The sequence below is a fragment of the Syngnathus floridae genome, chromosome 3 (genome assembly GCF_059516105.1).
Source record: "Syngnathus floridae isolate MCC-2025c chromosome 3, RoL_Sflo_1.0, whole genome shotgun sequence".
Classification (NCBI taxonomy): Eukaryota; Metazoa; Chordata; class Actinopteri; order Syngnathiformes; family Syngnathidae; genus Syngnathus; species Syngnathus floridae.
In genome coordinates, this window is record NC_142415.1 from 743,223 (window position 1) to 759,170 (window position 15,948).

The following is a 15,948-nucleotide window of genomic DNA, read 5'->3' on the forward strand; positions in this document are numbered from 1 at the left end:
CGGCATACGGAAAGTCAGAGCTGCAATCGGCAGAAACACGGGAAGCAGAGCTGCTTCATGGAAGCACGGGTCCGGCGACGCTGGGGTGGGGCCCGATGGTGGCCGCGACTCTGATGGCGCAGAGAGGAACTTCGATGGCGGCCGCGGGTCCGTCATCGAGGGAGCGAAGTCCGATGGCGGCCACGGGTCCGGCGTCGCTGGAGCGAAGTCCGACGGCGGCCGCGGAGCCAATGTCGCTGGAACAAGCTCCAACGGCGGAAATGGATCAGGCGTCGCGGCGGGAGCTAATACACCAGGCTATTAGGATCCTGAACTCTCTCCCCCCTCCACAATCGGCTGCATAACATCCTGGCTTTTTGGGCCATGATGGCTCCCTTGCACTACTCCACTTGCACTACTCCACTTGTACTTTTGCGCTGTTATACTGACTGTCTGCTGTATGCACGATTGCACCATTTCAGCCAAGTTGCTCTTATTTATTCATTATATGTGCCTTCTTATTTTTACTTTTTGTATTGTTTACTTGAATGTTTTGTCTGTGGACCAATTGGGTGTAATATGTCTTGTCTCCACCGTGGGATAGTGGGAAACGCAATTTCAATCTCTTTGTACGTATGTCTTGACATGTGAAGAAATTGACAATAAAGCAGACTTTGACATAGACATAATAATGCACCCGAGGATGAGGCACGACGCCAATGGTTAGAAATGGTGAAATTATTGATCAGAATATTCAAGTGAGTTATGCTGCATTGACTGAAAGGTACAGTTAGTCAATTAAACAAGTACATTGACCCTAAATCACATTCTCAGTCAACTTCTCTTCTGACTTCCATCCCTAGATGAACAGCCATTAAAATGGATGGACAGACGGGTGGACATATGGATGGATGATTCACAACTCAGCATTTTTTACAAAGCTATCCAGCATTATTGTTAACATGATATTGTCCAGTCAACATATACAAAATACATTTCTTGTTGCAGTCAGCATGATTTCTGTTGTCCACACATAAGTCTATAAATGAAGCCCATCACTTTACAGTAACACAAGTGATGTGGAAATGTTGCATTATGCATGGTTGGAGGAATATGGGGGTTTCGGCTGGTAGCAAGGGAAGACCTTGTTGCCATGGCAACTAATGGTTCATGTTAGGCGAGTCGTATCCAACAATTTTTCCTGTTAGATGCTCATGAAGTGCTGATGTGGGCCAGTCAAACTCCTTTCATTTTAATAAGCAGCATCTCTAACTTCCTGACACAAGTGCCGGTTTTAACAAGCAGCATGTCAAACCTCCTGATAGAAGTAGTCAAAAAGCCCCATTTGAATGACTTGGGATTTGAACATTGGTTGAGGTGAACTTTGTAAGGTGTGTTTGACAATCAATATACTACGCTGCGTCCTGAATCAACTTAAAAACTCATCAAAATTATCCTTGTAAAATAAAACAACAGGATGACCAGTGTATGGTCTTAAACAGCATGCACGCATGCATGCGCACACGCGCACACACACACACACACACACACACACACACACACACACACACACACACACACACACACACACACACACACACACACACACACACACACACACACACACACACACACACACACACACACACGCACACGCACACGCACACGCACACGCACGCGCACACACGCTCACACGGTAGATATTTGGTTGTTCCTCCACATATACAGTAGCAGTAGCAGCAGACCTAATTGCAAAGTGGGCCACTATATAGGGCACTCTGGGAAAAAAATGAAGGGCTAAAAAGAGGATAGGAGGCAAACAAGAGCAGTTGCTGCAGTGCAGTGTCCGACCCTGCACATACTATGACTTAACACAGAAACCACAAGTACTCATTTGAAGAGAATTTTAATGTTGACGCACACTGTATTACAATACAGTATGTGATCATGTTAATTAATAATTGGCTGAAAATGGCACAAATAATTTGAAGAACACTGACAGATAATGACTTAATATTATGATTCGTTTTACAGAGCAGGTAATTGACCAATAAATATGTCTTTATCACACTTTTTATTGTATAAAACATATTGAAATACAAATTGTCCAGTGTTGGGATGTAATGTATGTATTTAAAAATCAGAAAACAAAAAAACATGAGATCATATCAAGTAATTAATCAATGTGACTATATATTGTTCAAAAAACAAACAAACTGTCAGGCTGGGTTCAAGGCAGAGGACTCGGATGCAGAGTCTTTCTTACACGGATTTATTCCAACAGGTGGGAGACAGAAAAAGCAACTCAAAGCGCCTCCTACTGAGGGAAAAACATTTGGCAAAAAGTACAAACAAAAAACGTCGCACTCAGGCGAGACAGAAAATAGGTTTCTTACTAGATATTCTCGCTACAAGGAATCGCAGGTGGTCGGGACGAGGCAAGACACACTGGCACAAGACAAGGGGAAGACACGAACTAAATACACACAAAAGGGCGGGGACTCAGGTGCAGACAATTAGTCCCAACGACACAGGTGCACGAAATCGGGATCAGGGAATACAAGACAACAGAAGCACAGAGGAAGGAACCACAAACTGAAACGGGAGGATTGACAAAATAAAACAGGAAGTGAAGCCAGGACACAAGACAAGACAAAAATCCGAAAAATAAACGTGACAGCATGACACAAACCACATTCGTCCTCCCTCTAGGTCAAGGCCTGAATGTATTGGTTGATAATGAGCTGGCCATAAAAATCCACCATTGAATAATACTGAAGCTATGTGAACATGCAGATTTAGTGGCTAACATCCTCATTTCAGATGGAAATCACTCAGTTCTTTAAACTCTTTAAATCACTTTCTTGCAATCATAGCCATAAAATAAATTCTGGCCATCGGTTTGTATTCATCTTGCAATTGTTGGTCCCATTTCAGCCCTGTCACAATCATTACATCCTCTAGCAGATCGTCTCATCACTGAGATGAATGAAAGAATAAAGCAAATCAAGCTTGTTTTCAAATTGCTACGATAATCACAGTATACTCTACACACTTTTGGTGAAATTAAATGTTAGAAAAAATAGGCTATTCATCAGACATTATCATGCAAAGTACCCGGCCGACAATTGTGAAGAGGATGGCACTTAATGCCATCGATCCTACTGGGAGGATGAGATCACAGTGGGGCCACTAATGATTGCATCCCCACAGATTTATCTGAAAGGCTTCCACATCCTTCCCCAGGGATCTAAAAACCTTAATATCATACCCTTGGTGTCACATAGCAGAGAATCATTAATTCCCTGTCATAGAGTGTGTGTGAGATAAAGCACTTCATTAGTGAACAGAAATGACTGTTCTCTGATTGGTTCAATAGCCTACAGTAGCTAACTCCTCTGTTCACAGTAGTGGAACAAGTCTTACATTAGGCCATTATAAGAATTTCCATGTGAAGACCAACCTTGGCATATTGATTTTTTAAGTAAAATTAATTGAACAATGAGATGTTACACACATTATCTCTCAAGTGTGCAGATGTTTCCCATTCACTGACTGACCACAGAAAATGAACAGTTGATGAAGAGGGGAACAGTATGAAAAATGTACATTTACTGGTTGTCACTACAAGGGACTGATTATTCTGTGGCTTTCTACCCCCCCCCCCCCCCCCCCCCCATAAGTTTCAAAAACTAAATAAAATATTAAACATGGTCAATATTTGTAAATAATTATTTGAGGGATCAGAGAATGCAATTAAAAGAATGTCAGTAGGGGTAAGGAGGTGAAGGCTTCCTACTGTGTGCAGGGGCAGCGCTCTTAAACCACCACAACAATATGTCATAACTACCACTGTATAACTACAGCATTTTTACCAAATGTTAAGCATTGCCGCAACCATATGACATGAATAGTAAATATTAAAAACAATTGCATAAGTGTACTACAACCGTAAAAAGACCCACTTTACAAATTGAGGACAAATTCCTTTTGTTGAGCAGTTGTATAAAACCTAATTCAAGTTATTTACTTTAAAAATGACAAGGAAATGAGTGTGCAATGTCAGTTTAGTCACCAGATAAGATGACAGTTAGGGTGGCGACTCGGATTTCCACTTCTACTACGCCTTCTTCTTCCAGTTTTCCGGCAGTCCGAATTCCCTTTGGCACCATGTTTTGCCACACGGGTCAGTGTTTGTACCAAATGTTTAGTTTAGAATAGAACGCTCACATTTGGAGTAATGTGTGGTGTGATGTGTTGGTCAGCTATAGTATGCCACCAAGTGTAAAAGAAATAAAAACCTGTGCTAATTTTCCCTGTCATGAGTAGGGTCACTCCCATTTGACAAATAGGGTAAGATATTAAAAGTGTTTTGTGTGTACCTGGCTCAAGGTTAAAATATTAGGATGTGAGCTTTACTGCGATATACGTATAGTGTGGTGGTGAACTGATTGCTTTTGTTGCATGGCTAGAATATGTGTATATTCTAAAAATGGTTTGCTTCTTTTTCGTGGCATTTTTATAGATTAATGCTTTGTTTCTTTAGTGCAGGGGTGCCCAAACATTTTCAGATCGCGAGCTACTTTTGAAATGACCAAGTCACAAAGATCTACCCACTCTTTTAGTGGATATATATATATATATGTTATCGTGAAAAAAAAGTCCTCCTCCCATTCCCTATGAAGTGATACTTTTTTTTTAATCTTTTTACTATGTCCAGCTGCCCCATACATTTTTATACCCTTTCTTAAGTTTAAGAGAAAAAACAGGGCTCTGACAATTGGAGGGAACTCGCAAGCTAGCGTGTTAGTGTTGTGTCGTTAGTGCTGTTGTTTGCGCACGCGTCAAGTGCGAAAAAACCCCAAAAACATTTTAATGTCACGCGATCGACCAGTAGTGGCCAGGCGATCAACCGGTCAATCGCGATCGACGTATTGGGCACCCCTGCTTTAGTGGTAGTGTACAAATTTGTAAGTACACTAGCGCAATAGTAAAGTCATAATTAAAGTGACTCTTTCTATGAAAAACACTTCAAGGCCATAAAACATAGAATCAGTCAATGAAAAAAGCAGGACCAGCGCCGCTAACGTGTTTTTTTTTTAGGGAGTGGGGGTTTCAAATCACTTGTCCGTTATCCTTACTACTCACCAGAGTAGTATTCAGCAACGTGCAATGTGGTCAGTGTCTAGGTCAGGGGTCTCAAATTCCAGTCCTCGAGGGCCGCATTCGTTAAACACACCTGATTCAAATGATCAGTTCATCCTCATGTTCTGCAGGAGCCTGATAATTTAATCAGGTGTGTTTAACGAGGGAAACTTGGAAAACATGTAGAAATGCGGCCCTCGAGGACTGGAGTTTGAGACCCCTGGTCTAGGTTAGAGCTTTTAGGGATTTGAAATGAGTAAACTTTGCCATCTAGTGGTTACCTGTAAACGTCACATGCGCCAAAGAAGCAAGCATACTTGACACTCTAAAATTACGAATCCTTCCCAAGACGCGTGGGAAGCCAGAAACCAAGATGATCAAGCAGACAACAGCATTGCAAATACAATATTGGTGATTGCAGACCAAACCTGTTCAAAACCAGTCAATAAAAGAACAAGGCAAATAATAAGTCATAATATCAAGCAATATACCAAAAGAGATTTATTTTAAAGTGCACACAAATTCATATCAGAAGTTATAAAAACATTTCTCTTTACCACTTAGTTGATCACATATCAAAAAATGTCTAGTTATGTCTTCTTTTGAACTGAAAATATGTCTTCTGTATTGATCTAGTGTGTAGGTATAATTATATGCTTAAAATGTTCCTTTTATTGATTTAATGTGTGAATATAATTATATGGTTATGTACTTTAATCAGTGAGGAGTGAGCATATCTGTTCTTGTAGCTAGGCGGGACTTTTCGGAACCCATTTTATTCATATTATTACTCTCTGGTTACTTGAAACAGCTGCATGAATGAAAAATATTCGACACAGCTCTAATATGAAGCAGTAGTTTTTCACCACAGCAAACTGCAACCGATAATAATTTCGGGAAGAATATTTGAGACAGAAAATTGAATAATAACTGATTAGTAATCAATAATTTATTAAATAACGCATACTAAGAATGAATCATTAAGAACGAATCATTAATAATTTGATCATTATTATTCACTTTGAGACAGCAGTGCAAGTGGTTGTTTCCGAATACGTCGTATCATGACGGCGTTCCATATTTGACATACGCGTGACTGTTCATATGTCAGTCTTTGTCACGTGCACAAATGTCAGTTACGCGTGGTCAGTTACAACACATGGCGATGACGTCACTCCACCCGAAACCTTTATGACGTTCTTTTTCTTTTATGGCATCTTCTCTTCAGAGCTTGTATACGCTTGGAACTTCTTTGTGCAAAGCCAGCGTTTGACCATCCATAAGAGTATTTGCTGCTCTTTTACAAAGTCAGTCAAACCACATCACAAATTAACAGACACTGATTGCTCGGGAGTTGATTATCGGTAAGCTTAATTATTTACTATAATACTGTAGAATTTCTGGTCTTTGTTGTCCGTCTACTAAAATAATCCCATGGCTACAGAATATTCAAAATGGAGTACTGTCCTTTATAACTATTGACTAAACGATGCAATCAATTGTAGCCCTAGAGTAGAAGCCACTGAGCGCTGCTACTGCTAATACAAGTTTTTGAATACTAGCATGCAAAGATCAAGCAAAACTTCCGAGTCATTATTTTTAAAAGGTGGATAGCTTGTCGAAATGGACTCAATCATCTAGTTGGGTGGTGTAATTTAAAAAGTGATATTTACAATAACAAGGCATTAAAAAAAAGTTCCGTCATTGAATCGCCAACTGGAATTACAGTTCATCGTCAAAGTTTTGGTCTAGAGAGATTTCCACAGATTTTAATTTGTGTGTTTATGGTGATGGTTCTGTCCAAGGTTGGTTTGTACTGTATTTTGTGTGAGGATCTGATAACATCTCTAACCAACTCTCACCAACCTTTTTGAAGTGTCTTCCGTAACAAATGCCGGAGGGCTACCAGTTTGACCAGTTGATACAATTCTAAAGTAACCAATTTGATCAAATTACCTTTGATAATTTTTTTATATTAAATTATGTGAAGACACTGATCATGCTCATGATTGCTAACAATGACAAAACCAATGAATTGCTGATGTTTCTTAACAATTATAAAACCAATGAATATAAAAACATTTTTTTTTAAAATCTGCACATGTTCACATTTTCAAATGAAAACTTCTACAACATGCCTAGAATATCACAACTATTAGTTCTCGGACAGGCTTGCAGGCTACTTGTGGTCCTTGGGGGCTACCTGACAAAACCATGTAGGTGACCTTGCTCTAATGTTTACTCCAGTATGCATCACTTGATGCCTAAATGAATTCAATCACATGGTTTTCACCTGTCCAAACTTGCTTATTCTTTCAGAAACTCCTCTCCTTAAGGAAATATGGTGAGTGTGCATGGGATTATTTCCCTTTGAGACTTTTGTTGTTTAAATTTTTATTTCATAAACTGACAAGGCATATGGCAGACTGTGCCACTAGTTTTTTTCTTTTGAAAAAGATTACTTCTGAACCAATGTTAAAAAGGTGCTGAAAACTTTCCATTGGAAACTTAGATGTGGAACTTAGGAAATATTCAATAAGACACTTCCCAGTGAGGACCACTGAAAGCAAATCAACAAATTAAGGGGACTTTACGCAAACTTGAATGAAAACAATCCATATTTTACCTTGTCTGGCCAATTGGGACAATAAAATTGATTAACTGTTGTAAAGATTATTCTTTCCTTATATTTTTATACAGTACCATGAATCACCATACCATTAATTCCCCTGGAAACTTTTGTTGTCGACTTTGTGGACTTTTGGACGGCTTGTCCTTTCAAGGGTCGCCACGGAGAATTAACGTTTGTTAAACTGCTTAGAAAATCATAACCCAATGTGTTACCCAACTTGTAACAATATATTATAACCTTTAAATGGCCTTAACATAATTTTTCCCTCCTACAGCGTGAGTGTATCTCGGTGCATGTTGGACAGGCTGGCGTTCAGATTGGCAATGCCTGCTGGGAGCTTTACTGCCTGGAACATGGAATCCAGCCGGACGGACAGATGCCCAGTGACAAAACAATTGGAGGTGGAGACGATTCCTTCAACACTTTCTTCAGTGAGACCGGAGCGGGAAAGCATGTCCCCAGAGCTGTCTTTGTGGACCTGGAGCCCACAGTCATCGGTAAACTAGCTCAGCTCTGAACTGCTGCACATCAAAACATTCACTCTTTTAATGCCAGGCCCCCTCCACCCTCCAAATAAAAGAACATATATTGTGCTGTCCAATTTAAAGCTTTATGACTGATCTTTCAAGGCTCACAGAATTTTATAATTTCAAAGTATTTTATAACTATCACACATAATTTACCAAATAAAAGATTAGCCCCGTTAATTCCAAAATAATTTTACCTTAATTTTTTTTTAGTAATCAGTAGAATATGATTCGGTTTCTATTTTCGTCCACAAAAGCTTTTCGTAGTTTTTAGTGACGCCTCAAACATCTGTAGTTCTTTTTGTTTATAAAATACCAAAAGCAACAGTAAAAAGTTTTTTGAAACAAAATATCATCGGTGTATCAACTGAATCAAACAATTTGCACGCAACTTAGTAGTAGTTTAGTGAGTTCATGCATCATGCTATGCACGTGTGCATATGTACACTACGTACGACAGTTCATTTGTACTTTGAAATTTAATTAAACTTTATCTCATGTGACACCTCTGTCTTTGATTTAACGATAACCACCACTGACGGTAAAAGGCTGATTGTAACGGTCGAATTCAGAGACGCCATGTTCAGAAGCGTCCACATTGTTTTGATAAATGGTGAACTCATCCAAGAGACACTCACTGCTGCCATTTGATGGCTATTCGTGTTTTGTTTTTCAGTTTTTTTTTCCCCATTAAAAAAAAAAAATGTAGACTGTTCTATGAGGAATTACAAAAGTTCAATCTTGAAATTAACATAAAATAAAGCTGAGGCATTGGTTTGTTTTCTTCAGACGAAGTGCGTACGGGAACCTATCGGCAGCTCTTTCACCCTGAACAGTTAATCACCGGCAAGGAGGATGCCGCAAATAACTACGCCCGTGGTCACTACACCATCGGCAAAGAGATCATTGACCTTGTGCTGGACAGAATACGTAAACTGGTGAGCACTGAAGTCAAGAACTTGTGATTACAAATACAAATGTGATGTTCGATTCATGTCCCTCCGTGTCACCAGGCTGACCAGTGCACCGGCCTTCAGGGATTCCTGGTGTTCCACAGTTTCGGCGGTGGCACCGGTTCCGGGTTCACGTCCCTGTTGATGGAGCGTCTGTCTGTGGACTACGGGAAGAAATCCAAGCTGGAGTTCTCCATCTATCCAGCACCTCAGGTGTCCACGGCTGTGGTGGAGCCCTACAATTCCATCTTGACCACACACACCACCCTGGAGCACTCTGACTGTGCCTTCATGGTGGATAATGAGGCCATATATGATATTTGCCGCCGAAACCTAGACATGGAGCGTCCTACATACACCAATCTGAACAGATTGATCAGTCAGATCACTTCCTCGATCACGGCTTCCCTTCGTTTCGACGGCGCCCTCAATGTCGATCTTGCAGAGTTTCAAACCAACTTGGTACCATATCCTCGTATCCACTTCCCTCTGGCCACCTACGCCCCCATCATCTCTGCTGAGAAGGCTTACCATGAGCAATTAACTGTTGCTGATATCACCAACGCGTGCTTTGAGCCAGCCAACCAGATGGTGAAGTGTGACCCTCGTCATGGCAAGTACATGGCGTGTTGCCTTTTGTATCGTGGCGATGTGGTGCCCAAAGATGTAAATGCCGCCATTGCCACAATCAAAACCAAGCGCACCATCCAGTTTGTGGACTGGTGCCCCACTGGTTTTAAGGTGGGCATCAACTATCAGCCCCCCACCGTGGTTCCCGGTGGTGACCTGGCCAAAGTACAGAGAGCTGTGTGCATGCTGAGCAACACAACAGCCGTTGCAGAGGCCTGGGCTCGGCTCGATCACAAGTTTGACCTGATGTATGCGAAGCGCGCTTTTGTTCACTGGTATGTGGGGGAGGGTATGGAGGAGGGAGAATTCTCTGAAGCCAGAGAGGACATGGCAGCTCTAGAGAAGGACTATGAGGAGGTTGGGGCCGACTCAGTTGATGATCAGGGGGAGGAAGGAGAGGAATATTAAAGACGTACAAAGGAACTAGATTGCAGGAAACAATGTTGTTTCCTCTGTGATCCTGAATGTATTTGCTGATTAGTTTGATTGTGCAAACCAGACAATTAGTTGGATCACTAAAAGATAAATACCTTTTTTCCTTCAAATTGTTTATGCATTTTGGACAAAATTGACAATTAAAAGAAATTACCATTCTTGTTATTTAAATGGTCTCCTTCATTGTATTCCAGACATTCTCGTCAAGATGCCAGACATCTTTGAAGACCGCAGTCCATCACAATGATTTGAGAAAACCAACCTAGTTTGTTTTAACTTACAAAGAAATTGTTAAAAAGTCAGATAGTTACACTAGGTTTGTCAACATGATAATCTACATGGAGATGTAATTGAAGGCAGAATAAGTAGATTCAAAAAGTTTGTCATGTAACTATCGATATGTATTTACATTGCTATCTTGGTGGAAAAGGACATTATGGATGAAATGACATGCATGGTAATCATGTAAATCAGTGATCCCCAACCACTGCCTGGTTAAAGGTGGTCCGCAGCGGGGTTGCACAAATGAAAGGGGGGAAAATATTTCCCTTGAAAGTGAACGGATTCTCTCATTTACATCCATCTATGACTGACTAATATCAAATCCACAAGATAGCTAAATTTAAACCGCAAGCTGGGTGGTGCAAATCCTCACCTCTCTGGTGACATATAGAGGCCTTGTGGAACATAGCTGGGGAATGAGCCTGTTTGCATCTCGTTGCCTGGTGACGTGTAACGACAATAAAGCTGACAGCATTACATCATCGCAGCATGTGATTAAACGGACCAATCCTGAGATATGATGGCATTCTACGCGCATCAGCTGACCTGAGAGCATCTTGTGTTGCAGACTAGTTGTAAAAGTGCCGCACAACACAATGTGTCGGCCACGTGATGCAATGCGGCCGTTGTTGTATGGGTATAAAGAGGCCTTTAGTTGGCACTTGACCCGGGTCGGGACGATTACAGGAACCGACAAAAAAACCTGTGGCGAGATATCAGAAGATTTTCATTAAAGGTAGTCATGTTTAGGGCAGTATTTATTGATCTTTTAAAATAATATATTTAGATTTGGATATTTTCTTGCTTTTTAATTCGCTAAAAGAGGAAGAGGGTTGAGAGAAGTCATGAATTTCAGAGTACACTGGACCAATAAGCAAAAATCCGCATACAATTGATGCCCACTAGAATGCATAAAAAAATCCACATAAAGAGAATGCTGATTCTTTTTATGAATATTAAAAAAAATAAGTCAGGTTATGCAGCATGTATTTGTGTATTAGAAACAAGTTTATCGTAATATATTTTTTTAAAAAGGGGCACCGATGTCCTGAATGTCTTTTGAGGAGTGAAATCCAGGCCATTATTTCAAGGCAGAAAATGAAATGAACAGTTTATTTATATATTTTTAAAATACTACATCAGCGATGGCAGTTCATTGGCATGATGCGGCTGCTAAAACTGTTCAGTTCACTACCTGCTTATAGATGAAGTTACAATTCAAGTTATAAATATCCATCCATACGTTTTCTATACCACTTGTAACCACGGGGGTCGCGAACGTGCTGGAGCCTATCCCAGCAGTCATTGGGAAGTAGGCGAGGGACACCCTGAACTGGTTGCCAGCCAATCACAGTCCACACATAGACGAACAACCATCCGCACTCGCACTCACACCTAGGGGCAATTTGGAGTGCTCAATCGGTTTTTGGGATGTGGGAGAAAACCGGAGTGCCTGGAGAAAACCCACGCGGGCACGACGAGAACATGCAAACTCCACACAGGGAGGGTTGGAGGTGGAATCGAACTGGCACCCTCCAAACTGTGAGCCAGACGTGCTAACCAGTGCAGTACCGTGTCGCCTGAAGTTATAATTATCAAGTTATAATTTTGATGCAGATAGAGCAGTCTAAGGTAAGCATACATTTAGCCATAATCTCAAAGTGATAATTATCATTATTATTATTACTAACATCAATAATGCATTAGTAATGGGTGTTTCACAGTGAAGGTGAATAAAGACCCCAAAGATAAGAAAAAAAAAACTGAAATGAGACCACAAACAAGCATAAAGTAAAGGTAGCTCAAGAGGGCGTGATGGCCCACTTTCATCCAAGTACTACCGTATTGGCCCGAATATAAAACGGCCCAGATTATAAGACGAACACGAAATTTATTTTTCATACTGAAAAAAAATACAGCACATTTGAAACAAATGATTATAACAATATATTCGAGAGAAAAAGCATGTTATTTTGCCTCATTCAAGTCATGCAAAAACTGTATCACATCTTAATATCTGAAAATTTAAATATGTAAACTAAAGTGGAATCAGATTTGTAAACGGATGGCTTCTGGTTTTTGAAATGTAAATAAACCAATATACTGTGGTAAAACAACAACATTTCAATAACTGCGTTAACCATTAAAGTGAAGTCTAACTAACTGTAGCCTTGAAACAAATCTGAATAAGGAAAAACATTGTAATAAAATAATGCAAACTGCTACCGCTATTGTTGGGGAGCCTGACGACTGTATAGAGCAGGGGTGGGCAATTAATTTTTACAAGGGGCCACATGAAAAACCTGAGTTGTGTCAGAGGGCCACACCTACGATAACTTAAACCTGCTCAATTTTCTTCCATTGTAAAATGCACTAAATTATTTATTTTAAATAGTTGGTACTGGTAATTAGAAGAATACAATTATTCTGTTTATATTTATATTAAGCTATGTGAAATTGTGGTGTAAAGGTCAAATAAAAAAACAATTATTAATCAGTACAATTTATTCTTAACTTCTTTAACTTTTCCTCAAATGACAAAGCCGCTCCATCTCTGGGTGTGAAGTTTGATAAAAAGTCCTTGTTGGGCTTGCAGTTTTGCTAGCAATGCATCAGCCTCTGATGCGCCCTATTTATCAGACATGTATTTTTTCTCATGCTTGGTCGTGTAATGGCGACTCAAATTATATTCTTTAAACACAGCGACCTGTGTACCACAAATCAGGCACATGGCTTTACCTTTCATTTCTGTAAAGAAATACTTGGCAGTCCATGTCTTGTTGAAAACACGGCGCTCCTTGTCAACTTTTCTTTTCTTCGCGTTAGCACACATTTTGAGGGCAGCATTACATCGCGCTGTTCACCTACACGCACAGCTCACATGCACGCACGCTACACGGAACTGCGACGCCTTTCAAAATAAAAGCGAAACAGTTGTATTGTACGCACGACACAATTTTTTATTTATTTTTTTAAATTACGATTGGCCTCATGGCCTCATACAGGGACGCACACAGGGCCGGATGTGGCCCGCGGGCCGTAATTTGCCCAGGTTTGGTATAGGGGGTTGGCTCGGATAGTTATGCTCTTTTCGCCCCCGGGTGTCGGTCAGAACACTGGAGGGAAGACGTGGTTCAATTTTGATTGCTTTACTGAATTATTGGCAAAAAAATAATAATAAATAACCATAAACACTCTGCAACACACCAAACATACATCGATCGAGACAACAAAATACATTTGCTGGCGACCGTTAGTCGCCGTGCCGCTGCGTAACGGGTACTCGTACGATGCGAGGCAAACTCAAAGGAGCGCGCCAGAGCTGTCAATCAAGCGGCGGGCACATGAAGCAAACCGGGATCGGACAAACAGTACATCAGTGGACAGTAGTAACCAATGAAATGACTATACAAGTGAGTATATCTCACTTTGTGTCAAAGACGCACACGATCACAGGAACATACACGGTCGATTCTGAGCGCGCCAGAGCTGTCAATCAAACGGCGCGCACACGAAGCAAACCGCGATCGGACAACACGATCACAGCAACATACTCAGTCGATACCAGCAACCTTTAACTTACCGCTGCGCACAAGTGAAAATGGGTATAATGTCCAGACCCCAAATATAAGACGACCCCCCACTTTTTCAGTCTTATTTCAATGCAAAAAACCTCGTCTTATATTCGGGCCAATACGGTAATAGATTTTATGGTTTTATTTACGAATATCACCCCTATAAACTCTTTGTCCCATTCCTTTTGCACCTGTGTTAATTTAACAAATCTAAATGACCAATTAGGTGCGTGAAAAAGCTGTTGATGCTATTGCACTAGAGAAACAGCAGTTTTGAGGAAAATGTTTGTGAGGTCTTCTATATTTGAAACCCCATTTTGTTTCAAGAATGAGTGTGGTCCATGTTACTACCGGGACTTGTCAAAATCAAACTATTTGAAATAATAATCAGTCACATCTGAAGAGAACAAAGAAAATCAACGAGCTTTAATGATATCTTTAAATATGGTGATCTGAAAATAGTTCAGTAACAGTATTGCACCAAGCAGAGCCTCCTGTCATCAAGGCCGACAGTATCATAAACTCTTGAAAACGGAGGACACGTCTGCACAATTTTCAGTAGTCTTTCTGTTTGCCATTGTGACATTAACAGATCAGAGCAGTGAAATTCTGTAAAAATGGATAATAAACCGAATTTCTTTAATTCAAAGAAACATACAAACTTATTGCAACTCATCATTATGTTTTGTCTAAAGGTGTTCTCTCAATGACATTCACACTGGAGGATGATAGAAATGCATATATACACATAGACTAAACAAGTCATCAGATATCAGCCCAAATAATATCAGTAATATCCATAAATAGAAAAAAAAATACACCCTCCAAACATTTTTTTGCTCTGCTCTTCAATCCAACAAGAATTGAAATGTAGCATCGTATTGATCTCACTGCTGTTATGTTTCAGTGCTTCTGACATTGAGATAATATATACGCCCAAATGCAGTTACAGTGCATAGATTTACTCAGCATAAGGCTCATGTGCAATGTATAAGCCAAACGGGAAAATTGTACCAACATTTGTATTTGGGAAATAAATTAAACAACCCCAAGAGTGAATGTATTGTTGACAGGGAAACCAGGTTGAGAGGTTTGATTTCCTCTAGTGAGTAACATGGCAGAGATGACATTATTGTTAATATAATTCTGTAAAGTGTTTACATCTAAGGGTTCTCTAGCCTATATTGTGATATCACTCTTTTAAGGCTTTGTGCGGTAAACCACTTTTACAGATAATCTATTTACAACTTGAAATTTGTGCAACTATTACCAAAGCTGTGAACAAAAAAGACAATTGACTATCAAAGGACGAACATCCCAGTTACCTGACTGTGCCAGTGTTTATAAAGCAAATGTCAAAAGTCAGCTTTATTGTCAATTTCTCCACATGCCAAAGACGTAGTGTGTAATTTACAAATAAATTAATAGGGACTTAGCTATTTTTTTTTTAAACCTCTCGACCAACTTCCAACTTGTTGATTACCTTTTTAGAGGGCACCAGTAAGGCACATTAGGACAAGCACGTGAATTGCGACCAAGTAGGCAAGAAAGAAGTAACGTGAGCGTGCACGGCTCATCAGCAGCCGGGAAAAGTACAGGCCTCTTCCTCTGAACCAACGTCTGCATGCCACCATTCCGCCTTTCACCTGGCACACAAGTCACACACAAATCAAACACAGAAATTTGACTGGTAAGGAAGGTATGTATTTTCCTGACTATAAGTCGCTACGGAGTACAAATTGCACCACCAATAAAATGCATAATACAGAAGGAAAAGAGATATATCAGTC

At 40.2% G+C, this 15,948-nt stretch overlaps 2 protein-coding genes across 9 annotated transcripts in view; one reads left to right on the forward strand and one right to left on the reverse strand.

Moving 5' to 3' along the window:
- Positions 1 to 6,317: 6,317 nt before the first annotated feature.
- LOC148400046 (tubulin alpha-1C chain-like) lies at positions 6,318 to 10,472 on the forward strand. Its single transcript, XM_088371235.1, has 5 exons — positions 6,318 to 6,488; positions 7,444 to 7,468; positions 8,031 to 8,253; positions 9,073 to 9,221; positions 9,297 to 10,472. Exons 2-5 carry the CDS (start codon positions 7,466 to 7,468, stop codon positions 10,272 to 10,274), a joined length of 1,353 nt encoding a protein of 450 aa, XP_088227361.1. The 5' UTR covers positions 6,318 to 6,488; positions 7,444 to 7,465; the 3' UTR covers positions 10,275 to 10,472.
- Positions 10,473 to 14,556: 4,084 nt separating this feature from the next.
- LOC148400047 (uncharacterized) overlaps positions 14,557 to 15,948 on the reverse strand; it is a 78,585-nt gene continuing 77,193 nt past the window's right edge. For all 8 annotated transcript variants that reach the window (XM_088372163.1, XM_088372160.1, XM_088372161.1 and 5 more), the window contains one exon: positions 14,557 to 15,804. In XM_088372163.1, the coding sequence (XP_088228289.1) occupies positions 15,646 to 15,804 (159 nt within the window). In that variant the 3' untranslated portion in view covers positions 14,557 to 15,645. The remainder of the gene's footprint in view (positions 15,805 to 15,948) is intronic.

What these genes read in the sequence shown, in the direction of transcription:
- LOC148400046 (XM_088371235.1), top strand. An exon ending in CCTGGAGCCCACAGTCATCG is followed by an intron (nt 8,254 to 9,072) that starts GTAAACTAGCTC and finishes TGTTTTCTTCAG; the next exon opens with ACGAAGTGCGTACGGGAACC. An exon ending in TGGACAGAATACGTAAACTG is followed by an intron (nt 9,222 to 9,296) that starts GTGAGCACTGAA and finishes CCGTGTCACCAG; the next exon opens with GCTGACCAGTGCACCGGCCT.